This window comes from Sarcophilus harrisii, chromosome 2 (assembly GCF_902635505.1).
Source record: "Sarcophilus harrisii chromosome 2, mSarHar1.11, whole genome shotgun sequence".
In the NCBI taxonomy this organism is placed as follows: Eukaryota; Metazoa; Chordata; class Mammalia; order Dasyuromorphia; family Dasyuridae; genus Sarcophilus; species Sarcophilus harrisii.
Window position 1 is genome coordinate 9,478,463 of NC_045427.1, and position 13,124 is coordinate 9,491,586.

Consider the following 13,124-nt stretch of genomic DNA (forward strand, 5'->3'; position numbering starts at 1 on the left):
TTTGGAATTAGGCTATATGCTCATTCCCAGAGATGAAAATCAATAGGATCATGGAATTTTGGAAACTGGAAGGGGCTCAGAATTAGGGTCAGGAATATCGTTTAGCGTCCTCCTGTGAAGAAAATAATCCCATAAGAGCAAATCATATTTGCTCTGATTTGGAGATGAAAAAAGGTTGTAGGTCCATGTGATTGGTCTAGGTGACAGACCTGTTTTTTAGGACATAGACATCTATGTTTATGTAATATATCCTTAGCTAGATAGAGGATCTTTCCTTCAAATAAACCAATATGTTTAGTATTTCTACTCTATTTGAACAGTGCTTTGGGATGTAGTGGAAAGAGGCTGGGAAAAGGTCTGACCCTATCAGTGGCCTTGGCCCCCTCCTTTCTTCATATACCAGTCTTAGAGGTTCTCTAGGGTAAGATCCCCAGTTAGTAGGCTTCTTCTTAGAAAGGATTCGGGACTCTCACCCTTCCTTCCCCCCGCTTGCTGCCAGCATTCTGACCTCTCCATTGGCTGCTCCATCCTTTTAAACTGACTGGCTTTGTGACCTCATTCTCCCGCCAAACCTGTTGCCCACCTGGTGGAATCTTTAGGGTTTCCATGGAGCTGCCCGTAAATAAACTTGGACCATCGCAAGTGACCAGTCACATTCATACTGGACACATGCTCTTTCTGACTTCAGTCACCTGGACAACTACAGGAGTCGTTTCTTCATATCACGTGGCCTTAGTTGATGTTTTCTCTTCTCTAATCATGGCAGGTAAGGAAAAAGATTATTTTGATCATCGTGAAGATTTTTTTAAAGGAGCATAACTAAACAATTAGAAGAACAGATGTTTACAAATGAGATCAGGGCTTCTTAGATGTTTTGTACAACAGTAGTCAGCTAAGAAGGGAATTCTAACAGGCTTTTGAGATGGTTTTTAAAAAAACATACAAAGAAATTTTTTTTTTTAAGAATAGCTACTGATATTTTCTTTTGGGTATTTCAAGTTTCTTCCACTAATCTATCCTCTTTTCTCTCTCTCATCATGGAGTTGATATAACCTAACATTATTTAAATTATTAGTCAAAGGCATTTAAACTCTAAGATCCCCTATTAACTAGAAGAATTTTGAACCATGGACATGATGTTGAACTACAAGTCTATTTCCCCCAAACTATCCCAACTAAATATACAGAGATGAACCTCACGTGAGAATTTTTCTTCATCTATCAAAGTTCATGAAGAAGTTAAAACATAGAGAATCAGGATTCACATAAGAGTAACCTGTCCCTCCTCTACTGATAAAATCCTATATTTTTGAAGCATTTAAGAGAGTTTAAAAATTTTGTCCCCTTCAGAAATAGTTATAACACAGTTACTGTGAATTCCAACAAATTAAGTTTCATGTTGGAAAAACTAGGAAGAGAGACTGGAAAAAGCCCATGGAGAAATGTTGGGAAATAAGGGTATACTTAGAAATGTCTTAGAGGTTTGGGTTCAGCATTGATTAGCTCCTTTAGAGTGGAGGAAAAGGACTTGCAGAGGTAGAGAAGTATATAAATTCTCTAATTTATATTAGGAAAAGGATAATATAAAGGAAAGAATAATATAAAAAGAGACTAGAATGAAGGGAGGGAGGAGACAGATAGAATCCAGAAGATGAGGTGGGATTTGAGATGGAATGCTGAAGAAACCAAACATCTCAAACCAAAAAGAAAAAAAGTTAACATGTGGAACTTTGTCCCCAGAAGGGAAAAGTCAAAGCCATTCTTAGCCCTTTGTTTGGTCAATGAATTAGAAATTTGGATTTGGATTCTGACCCTGAGATTTTTTAACTGTGTGATCTCTGAGCAAATCCTTTCACTTCCCTCTGAGTCTTGGTTTCCTCACCTGGAACGTGCAGATAATAATTTTCTCATTGTCTAAGATTTTCTGGGGAAAACATTTTATAAATATGAAGTATTGCCAAGATTTTGCTGATTATGTAAAGAGCTCTGGGGACTTTAAAACATTGTAAAATGTGAACTATTGCTATTACAGAAACATGAGGCCTTCTGAAGAGTAACCAATCAATAATTTTTAAAATAAATGAATGAATATGCTAAGGTTTGATTAGAATATATTTCAGAAGGGCTTGTTTACTTCCACCCAAGGCTGATAAACTGTTTCCTTGGTGATGTCAAGTAGACAAAAGGGAAACGGGCAAATTCCCTTTTTGGATTTACTTATTGACATGATGAACATAATAATAATAATAATAATAATAATATCTGAACTCCAGCAAATGAAACCAAGAAAATAATGACAGTTATATAATATAACAATCTAAGCTATGACTCTCAATATTGTCGTGTCATAGTTACAACTGACATTTCTGACTCTATTATAGATCATGGAAGCATAGATTTAGAGATGGGAAGGAACTGAGAACTGCCTAAATAATATAAGAGGAAGGATTTGAACTCTTAACTCCAAATCTAGTGTTCTTTCTATTGAAGAAGGATGTCTTTCTCCAGCTCAAAATGATTCTGAGGGGGTCATTAAGTGTTTTTCACACTTTCAAAAGAACAGCTTTTCTCATTGTTTAGACAAGCTAGCCAAATAAATATATGGGATGCAGCAACGATTGTGTGTGTGTGTGTGTGTGTGTGTGTGTGTGTGTGTGTTTAAATAGATAATATTCCTCTTAAGATAGTTATAATCTTGGGCTTTTGACTTAGGACTTAAAATAAGATTCCATTTAAGAAGGCAAGGAATGCATGCCCCCTTTAAATTCATTCTACACCATAAATTCATTCTTATGTATCATGGACTCCTTTGTTTCTTACTAAAACCCAAGGGCTCCTCAGAAATATTTTATTGAATAAAATACAAAGGATTTACAAAGGTAATAAATTATGTTAAAATTCAGTCATCAAAATACTAAATTAAACACGTTCCTAGAACTCCAGGTTAAGAAGCCTTGTTCTAGTGACCAGGTTTAGGTTAAAAGTTATGTCAAATAATTAGTCCCATCAAAGTGGGAGCCCAATTATAAATTAACTGAAAAAGAACTGAAGGATTATATATATTCCTTTGGATCCCTGAGAGCAGAGTTGCTTCCTCTTTTCCCCCCATAAAATCCAGGGAGACTTTAAGAGGAACCAAGTTCAGATTCTAGCTCTGATGCCTATTAGCTTTTGTAGAGTCAGTTAGGTTACTTCTAGGAGTCTAGGAAAGACACAATGTGTAAGCACTCCACATAGAGCCGGTGCTTGATAAATATTGAGCTTCCATCACACTTATTATTAGTGAAGACAAGTGAGGAGAAATTATAAAGGCACCAATTTAGATGATGTAGCCAGAAGAATTTGATAGTAATTAGAGCTTGTCAGATAATGAGATGGACTGTTTTTATCCAACTAGCACCGATTTCCAGGTCTTCCAGCAGAGAAACTGAGGCTGGATAACTACCTGCTGGTCAAACATTGCGTTCTAGAGTGTTCTTGGCCACGTACAAATTGGGTCACTGGGACTTTGTCCTAATTTGAGATTATAGAGATTAACAAAATGAAGGATTATACACATACACAATGAACATGAAGAAGCATATAAAGATATATACATACTTATGTGTATGAACACATACACATACATACATATTCACATAGACAATATGCATACTCATACACAATGTATATCTCACACACATATACTATAACACACATACACACATTAACCTATACATGCAAAACACATATATGCACCTACATATACAGTGCACATACACACCACAGTGATACACGCACACATATCAGTACAGTATACACATACAATATACATAAACATTCATACACAAAACAACACACATGCACACATGTACACACAGTCATACACTCACATGAATATCCACACAATCCACACAATATACAGCAACAACCTACAATACAGATATACATGTATATGCACATCATACCCTACAATAAAATATGTACTCATATATACATGTACATGTATATACATGTACACCTATAAACAGGCACATACACAATGCACACACATATAACACAACGTGATAATGCACACACACATATGTATACAATGCAACACACAATACACATATAGATACATACACAACCACATAATAAACATAACGTACACATACATATAACACATATTCACATACATACATGTACACACACAATGAACACAACACATATACAATGCATACACAATGCAACACCTATAAATGCATACTCATACACTCACATGTAATACACATACTTATAATACAATATAAAATATACATATACATACACACATGCTCACACATTTACATACATACAATATACACCCATACATATTACACAATACACAAATACATGCATACACACATATTGTTACACACACTTATTATACACACATATACATGCACAATACAGTTGTGCATATACACATACATACACAACATACTTATACAAACCTTTATGATATACATATAGACATTCACAATACACATTCATACAATGCAATACACACAATACGCAATACAAATATATATACACACTCACACACATATTTACATATACACACACACCTTCACATACACACACACACACATATACACACACTTACAATACACATTCATACAATATGTACATCCAAATATACATTCACACTCACCTATACATAGACACACACATACATACACCTTCATACATACATACATACATACATACATTCACAATACACATTCATACATGCAATACACACAATATGCACATACAAATATGCACTCACACTTATGTACACATACACACAATATATATGTATACACACCTTCATATACATACATAAACACACATATATATTCACAATACACATTCATAATGCAATACACACAAAATGCAATATAAATATACATACACACATGTGTACATATACATACACACCTTCATATATATACTCTCACAATACACATTCATACAATGCAATACATGCAATATGCACATACAAATGTGCATTCACACTTATATACACATACACACAATATACATATATGTATACACACCTTCATATACATACATAAACACACATATATATTCACAATACACATTCATACATGCAATACAAACATTATGCAATATAAATATATACACGATCACATACACACATATGTACATACACATATACACACCTTCATATATATATACACACACACATTCACAATACACATTCATACAATGTAATATACACAACATACCATACAAATATACATACACACTCACATACATACACATATACATACACATCTTTATATATATCCACACTCACAATAAACATTCATACAATGCAATACACAAAATATGCACATACAAATATACATTCACACTCACATACACATAGACACACATATACGTATATATATACACACCTTCATATACATACATACACACATGTACATTCACAATACACATTCATACAATGCAATACACACAATATGCACATAAAATATACATTCACACTTACATACACATAGACATACACACATATGTACATATACACATAATACACCCTCATATACATATACTTACACATGACCTCATTATTGTACACCTGGGAAACCTGGTCAATATACCAGCACCATGTCAGGAAAATGAATTGCTTCCATTTGAATTGTCTCAGAAGATTCTGAAGATCAGCGGGCAAGAGGAGGTATTGGACACTGAGGTCCTTTCTCAGACTCGACTGCTGAGGTTCCAACTCTGCTGCAGAGAGGCCGGCCAGATTGTTCGTATGTCAAATGAAGGCTTTCCAAAAAGATTACTTTATGGAGAACTCACACATGGCAAACGCTCACAAGGTGGTTACAAAAACTGATACAATTTAATTTTCAAGGTCTCTCAAGAACTTTAGAATTGACGGTATAATATGGAAGATACTGACACAGGACCACCCAGCATGGAATGCCCTCATCAAAGAAGAGGCTGTGATCTAGGAGCAAAGCAGGATTGAATTACCTCAGAAGAAACATGAGACGTCATCCCAAATGTTCATAGGGACTATTTGTATCTGACTTGTGAAAGAGAATTCTGAGCTCTTACTGGTCTGATCTGCCACATGCAAACACATTGTAACTCAACTATAGCATAATGATGTTATTTTGATTCTTTCCAAGGACAGAGGATGACAACTATCACCTATACATATATACACAAACATACACACGCATAAACATACACAGCTAATTTCTCTTCAGAAAGTAATGTTTCCTCAAAGATTCAGTTGATGTAGCAGAGTGTCTTGAATAGAAGGAGAAGATTCTGGGTTCAATTCTCAGTCCTGCCACTGACATCAAAAATCACTCGGCTTCATTTTTTTTTTTTTTTAAGTTAGAATGGGTTGAGAAAAGGGTTAATTCAATAAATTTTATTAAGTAGCTATGTAGCTATTGGCTGTAAGGAAGGCCCTATCCTAGGATTTAGGGGATAGAATGATAGAATTGAAAGAGTCAATGACCCTTTAGGGGTCCTCAAACTTTTTAACTAGGGGGCCAGTTCACTGTCCCTCAGACTGTTGGAGGGCTGGATTATAGTAAAAACAAAAACTGTTTTGTGGGCCTTTAAATAAAGAGACTTCATAGCCTTGGATGAGGGGGATAAATATCCTCAGCTGCTGCATCTGGCCCTCGGGCGTAGTTTGAGGACCCCTGCAGTCTAGGAACTTACCTTTCATCGAGCAGAACCTTCATGGTCCCATGTAATTCATTATGGTATCAAGGTCCTAGCAGAACATAAATAACTTGATTGGAGTGATTATTTCATTTATGCTTTTGTGTCCCAAGTACATACTACAGTACCTAATAGATGCTTATAAATGCTTATTGATTAATTGATTTAGAAAATTGAAGACTTGGGTTCAAATCCTTATTCCAATTCTACTTAAGAGACCTGGCCAGGATATTAACTTCTCTAGCCTCAGTTTCTTATCTATAACAAAAAAGGTTTTATCAGAGGACCTTCAGATTTTTTTCCCCCTAATCTGTGATGTCCTGATAATATTTAACAGCCAGCTCCTTGAGGGGAAATAAATGTAGTGGAAACAATTTTACTATTAATATGTTCTCCATAATTTTCTTAAACCTAGACAATAAACAAGATAATAAACCAAGACCTGATTTGCAGCATTTGTTGATTTCTGATACTTAAATTGAAAATTTAACAACAGACTCTTTTAAACTGCGTCCCTGGCACAAGGATGACCAAGAACAGCTCTTTTAGTTAGGGACTTCTCCTAATTTGGGTGGGAGTATCTGTGGCCAATTGTAGTTTTTCTTCTCTTGTTTATTTCAGAAAACTTCCAAAATCCATCCATGCTTGGGACCCCTAATCCTCTGCACCTCTCCTTCCCAGTGGTAAACAGCACTGGCAACCTCTGCAACTTCTCCAGAGTCTCGGCCCCAGCCATCGGCTCTGCCTGGCTCCTGCCCTCTGCCTCTGGCGTGCCTTTCCCCCCGCTCATGGGCAGTACCTACCTCTACCAGCACTCCAGCACCACCATCCTGTCTGGGGTCCCTGGGCAGGGCCAGATTTCCACTCCAGCCGCCTCCTCCTACCCAGGCATATATGAGTGGGACATGTCTGGAAGTAGTGGGGAGAAGCCATCTCTTGGAGACTTCACTGTGACGGTCATCGGCCAGGACACGCCAACTTCCGCGATACCGGCCCCAGCCCAGTATGATAAAGCTGCAGATGCTAATACTGTGGTGCCTCTCTACCCACAATTATCAGCCAGCCTCGTGCAGCAGGGGGCTTCCCCACAAATGCCAAGTCAGGGGCCCAACAATGTGTCTGTCCCTTACCAGAATGGAAGCCAAGTTTATTACTACAATCAAGGAGCCCTGGGGCCCCTCCTCACGGGAGAGCTTGGCCCTTGCATGCAGTCCTATGGATCTGTGTCTTACAAGGGAGGTAGGACCCCTTCGGTACCAGTGGCATCTCAGCCAGAGATGGTGATGGTTCTCAAAGAGGTCCAGCCCCCTGGATCCCGACCACCTGTCTCCACCTCAGGCCTGTATTACCCTGTTCGGGCCCAGCCAGTCAAAGATTCAGGTTTCCAAGGTGAGTATTGTACAAAGAGAGGAAAGGTAAGGAGGTCAACATCAGAGGGAGGCGCCAACATGGGATCAATGTCTTTTTCATTGTAAGTCTCTCTGTAAGACTTTGGGAAAGTCTCCTAATTTCTCTGGGTTTCTCTTCTCTCATTTGCAAAATGAAGGGGCTGGACAAAAAGGTCCTTCAGACTTTTCTAATATTAATAATTTTACAAAATTGGAGGGCCATTGTCCTTTGCTCTTCACATTGAGATTGTTTTCCCGGGATCAACAAGTCTTGCTACTTTAGCATATTTAGGAGCTTAGATGGAAGGAAATACCCTTTAATTCTAGTACCTCAAGCAAGAGCACTATTGTTGATTGCCCTATTGGTCATTAATTTTTCTTACTTTTCCTACTATGCTGGGCATTGAGTCTTGCATTCAAGCTAGTAAAGTTCCTATCTAATCAATTGCAATTATTTCTTAAATGTGCAGCACTCTGATAAGCTCTTTAGATACAAATATACCTAAAATGGTTCTTGTCCTCAAGGAACTTATTTTATATCAGGGGAGACAACATATACATATAGAAGTACAGCATCTCCACCGGGGGGTACTTATTCAACTCCCAATGACATTGGTGGACTGGATGTCCAGACGCCATTTTGGAATGGTAGAGATAAACTCGGAGTGCTGAGATTATAGTAACTCTGCTCATGAGCCCCCACTGTTGTGATACCCCTCCATAATCAGTCAGTAGGTAGTAATTAGCTTCTAGTAAAAGTGTAGTAGAAACTGGTGGTATAAGACTTTTCTATCTCAAAGTCTGGGGCATACACTCTCAAAAATTCAGGGTCCAGGGGGAGAGTCAGATTAACTTCAAGTACAATGGTCGTGAGTCACTTGTTTAAGGAATATGTGGTTATGAGTAACTCCTGTATCCTTTTTTGAATTCATAACCAATAGTATTATCTTGTGTTCTTTTTTGAAGCCATAACCAATAGTATTCTCTTGTGTACATGATAATGGTCTTTGACTCTGCTTCACTCAATAGATGACTATACTTCTATGTCCATATTTGTCCTTGGTGTATCTCTGCTCCTAGATATTGAATTTTCCTTCTGGGATGACTCTAAAATTTGCATTTGGTGGGTCTTTGCTTTTTCTCTCAGCTGGATATCCTTTTCCTCTGGGGACATGGTCACGTGTGGGAGTGAAGTGAGGTAGAAACTCTTTCCTCTGCCTTTTCTACTACCCCATAGTGCTTCTATATCAGAGATATGAATCTGGGATCCTTCAAAATTGGGTTGGTCTACTGCTTTACTGAACAAATTGATTTTTCCCCATTATTTAAAATCTCTAAGGGGGTATTGATAACTTATTCTGTTACCTAACACGGCCTAACCTTGTCAGTCTAATTAAAGACTTCAAATTTAATAAAGGGATCAGAGTATAGATTATTTTCCACTCACTTTAAAAGCCATGACTATTGATTACAGAAGGGAATATGAAACCTCCTAAATATATAAGGTAAACACAAGGATATTTGAGGGTGAAACATAAATAGCTGAGGAAATCAGAAAAGGCTTCCTGTAGGAGATGGCAGATACGCTGAACTCTGAAAAAAAACTAGGGATTCTAAGAGAAAAAGGTAAGGTGTGAGAGAGTGAACTTTAGACTCCCTAATCATCACTTGGATATAAAACTCCCATCATGTCCTTTGGGTCAGGTAAGTAAAATGAGTCACTGTTTCTCATTGTGGGTAAGGTGGCTCTTCAGGTCATCTAAACAGCCTCTACAAGCCCCAGAACTACTCTTTATTTCCTGTGGAATTGAAGCCAGCCCCCCAATTCTTATATAGGGAAGAATGTTCTGTTAGAGTAGCAGGGGCCGTGAAGATGATAGTAACTTTGCTCTTTGGATTTGGAGTCAGAAGGACAGAGTTCAAATTCCTGTCTGATACTTAGTACTCAGTTGACCCTTAACAAGTCAAGAAATAGCTTTGGTCCAGGGGAGTAGATGAGATGAAAAATATCCTTGAAAAAAAGTTTTAGTGTCTAGTATTGGGTAGAGCCCTGTCACGTAGCTCCCTCATTTCATCCTCTCTAATCCTGTGGAGAAAACGGAATAAGTATTTCCATACCCTTGTTATAGAGGAGAAAAGCAAGGCACAGCACAGAACGCCGATGATTGAGCCAACACGAAAACCCTGGTTTCTGTTTCTCCAAAAAGCGATTGTGCGAGGTGTCCTGGATTTCTTTGTGCCTACAAAAGGCTCTTCGATAGTGGGTATTGATTCTCCCTTTGGTTTCTTTGCAGTGATGGAGACTTCCCTGGGACTGCAGCCTACTGCCCGAACGTTCTCTTTGCCACAAACCCTGGAACTCTCCAAGTCCTGGGGGGGCAACGGAAGCAACCTTCAGATTCTTGAGGGCACTCCGCCGGCAGAAGTTGCCGGGGACGGCTCCTTGGCAACCCCATCCCAGAATTCCAGAAACTTACTTGCCCTGCCTCCCGCCCCAAACATTGAGCTCAAGGATAAGAAGAATTTGGCATGCCTTGAGAAGGAGAAATGGAAAGTGGAGGGAGTAAAGGCCAAGTTCTCACAGACTCTGGATCCCTGCCATGTTCCTTTGGAAATACAGGATCCTCCACTCCTTCCCTTGGAGATCCCTGATATTAACCAGCTTCTGGCTTGCATTGATCCTCTCTGCCCCGATGCTCTTAAAGAAGGTACTAGTCCAAGGGAATGCCATCTGGTGAAGAATGGCCTGAGTCTTGGTGACCAAGAGGCACTAGAGAATGGGATGGAGCCCATTCCCAGTCTTACTGATATCAACAAACTGGTGGAAGATTTCCGCCTTCCCCGTCTCCTCTCTCCCTTGAAGGAGGTTGACCAGCCCAAAGGTCTCAGGGCCACCAAACCCAAAGTAGTCAAAACAGCCAAAGTGGTTCGGGTGCAAGGAAAGCCGTGCACAGGCAAGGAGCCTTCAGACCCTACCAAGAAAACTAAACGTAAAGTTCCCGAGCTGATGGCCACTGTTCTGCCGGCCAAAGTCTTGCCAAGAAACCCCGACTGCCTGCTTGCTGGGGATATGGCAGGTATCTCTGGTTCTGTGGCCAATGAGTTTTCTCCCCTGGAAATGGCAAAATCAACCAGTGGCAAGTCTCGAAAAGCCCCAAGCAGCAGGACCAGCAAGACCAAATGCCCCAGCCAGGAGAAAATGGAGGGGACCGGAGACACCTGTTATGAGAAAGTGGAAGGGAATGAACCTCCTGGGGGTCGAGCTAAGCCGGAGGAGAAGCCGGCCCTTCCCAAGATGAAGCGCAAGAAGAACCATCCTGAGCTCAGTCAAGAGGCCTTTAAGAAGCCCCGGAGCTTCCTGGGCATGCACATGCTGGAGTCAGTTCAGGTGTTTCACGCCCTGGGCAAGAAGAACGATAAGATGGCTGGCCCTGTCCAAGTCCCCCAGCCAACTCCAGGGATCAAACAGTGGCTGGAAACCCCAGCAGAAGGCCAAGGTCCTATGAAGACTCAGGTCAGTCTCCTTGCAGCTGCCAAAGCCAAAGTTCGGAAACCGGAGGGCAGTGCTGAGAACCAGTGTCCATCTCCATCCCACACCAAGCCACCACCTCCGGGGAAAGTCAAGTTGGTGCCTTTGCCTTTTCCGACCTTAGACAGGCCTTTGACTCGGCCTATTCCTCGAAAACCACAGCCCTTGGCTCCCCACCGGCTTTCTACCACCAACCCTGCCCGTCTGGGCAATCCGGCTCAGCCCGGTCCCTCCAACCCTGCCCGGCCCGTGTCGGCTGTACCACCTCAGTCGGCTCCTCCTCGGCCCATGCTTCTGAAATCAGCACCTTGCCCTTCTCCCCAGCTGCAGCCATGTCTCCCGAGCCACCTGGTCCTGTCCATCTCCCCAGAGTCGGCTGCTAGCAGCTCCTCCAAACAGGCCGTGGTGGTCATGACCCAGCCGCAGCCTCAGGCTCAGTTCCAACCTCAAGATTTCTGCTTTCAGCCAATCCCATGGAGGAAGCCTAATGTCCCTGAGCCTGTGATGTCAAAGCCTATCACCAAAGAGCAGAGGCCTGAGCGAGAAGCCATGAAGAGGCAAGCTCAGCGGGAGCGGGAGAATGCCGCCAAGTATACCTCCTTGGGCAAGCTGCAGTTTTTCATTGAGCGGGAAAAAGACTTGGAAATTGCAAGGCGCTACGGCTACATGATCTGATCAGAGCAGCTAGGACTCTTGGGCCTTCTGGGCACCAAATGTTTGTATATATATATAGATATGCATGTCCCTATTTATTCTGATACTTCAATAAACCGTTAATAGAGCTGTTCTGGTCAGGGACAAGATGGATGAGCAATGAAAAGACTCCCAGATATCTGACCTTGGGCTCTTTGAGTTTTGGGTGCTATGCCATAACATATATATGTATATATATGCACATATATGTGTATTACATACATACAGATATATGTATGTAATACACACACATATATATATATATATATACACACACACAATTACATTTTGGTGGTGAGGGGGCTGGAATCGAGGGTTGGGGAGGATTTGTGGGAAAGGAACAAGGGTTGGAGGAGAGGAAGGTGGGAGGTGCAAGGGTGAGGGAAACCTGCTGAGCTTTATTAATAAAAGTGTTTGGAGAAAGGAATAAAGAGGGTGGGGCAGGAAGAGGGAAAACAGCAAGAATAACATCAGAGGGCTGGTTCTATAAGGCACTGGATTTTTGGTCGGAAAGATCTGGCTTCAAATCCCATTTCAAATCCAACTTCGGTGGAAGTTGTGTTGCAGTGGTTAAGAATGCCAGGTCTACAATCAGGAAGACCTGAGTCCAAATATGGCCTCAGATACTAGCTGTGTGACTTTGGGTAAGTCACTTAATTGGTTTAGCTTCCTCATCTGTAAAACGAGCTAGAAAAGAAAATGACAAACGACGTCTTCAGTTCTTTGCCAAGAAAATCCCTAAAGGAGTCATAAAGAATTGTACACAACAGGAAATGACTAAAAGGTTTGTTACCCTAGACAAACATCACTAT

The 13,124-nt window shown here is 40.4% G+C and overlaps 1 protein-coding gene across 1 annotated transcript; it reads left to right on the forward strand.

The window, feature by feature from the left end:
* Window positions 1-606: 606 nt before the first annotated feature.
* C2H2orf78 (chromosome 2 C2orf78 homolog) lies at window positions 607-12,433 on the forward strand. Its single transcript, XM_012540570.2, has 3 exons — window positions 607-766; window positions 7,324-8,091; window positions 10,385-12,433. The coding sequence occupies exons 1-3, from the start codon at window positions 607-609 to the stop codon at window positions 12,292-12,294; spliced, it is 2,838 nt and encodes a 945-aa protein (XP_012396024.1). The 3' UTR covers window positions 12,295-12,433.
* Window positions 12,434-13,124: the final 691 nt, after the last annotated feature.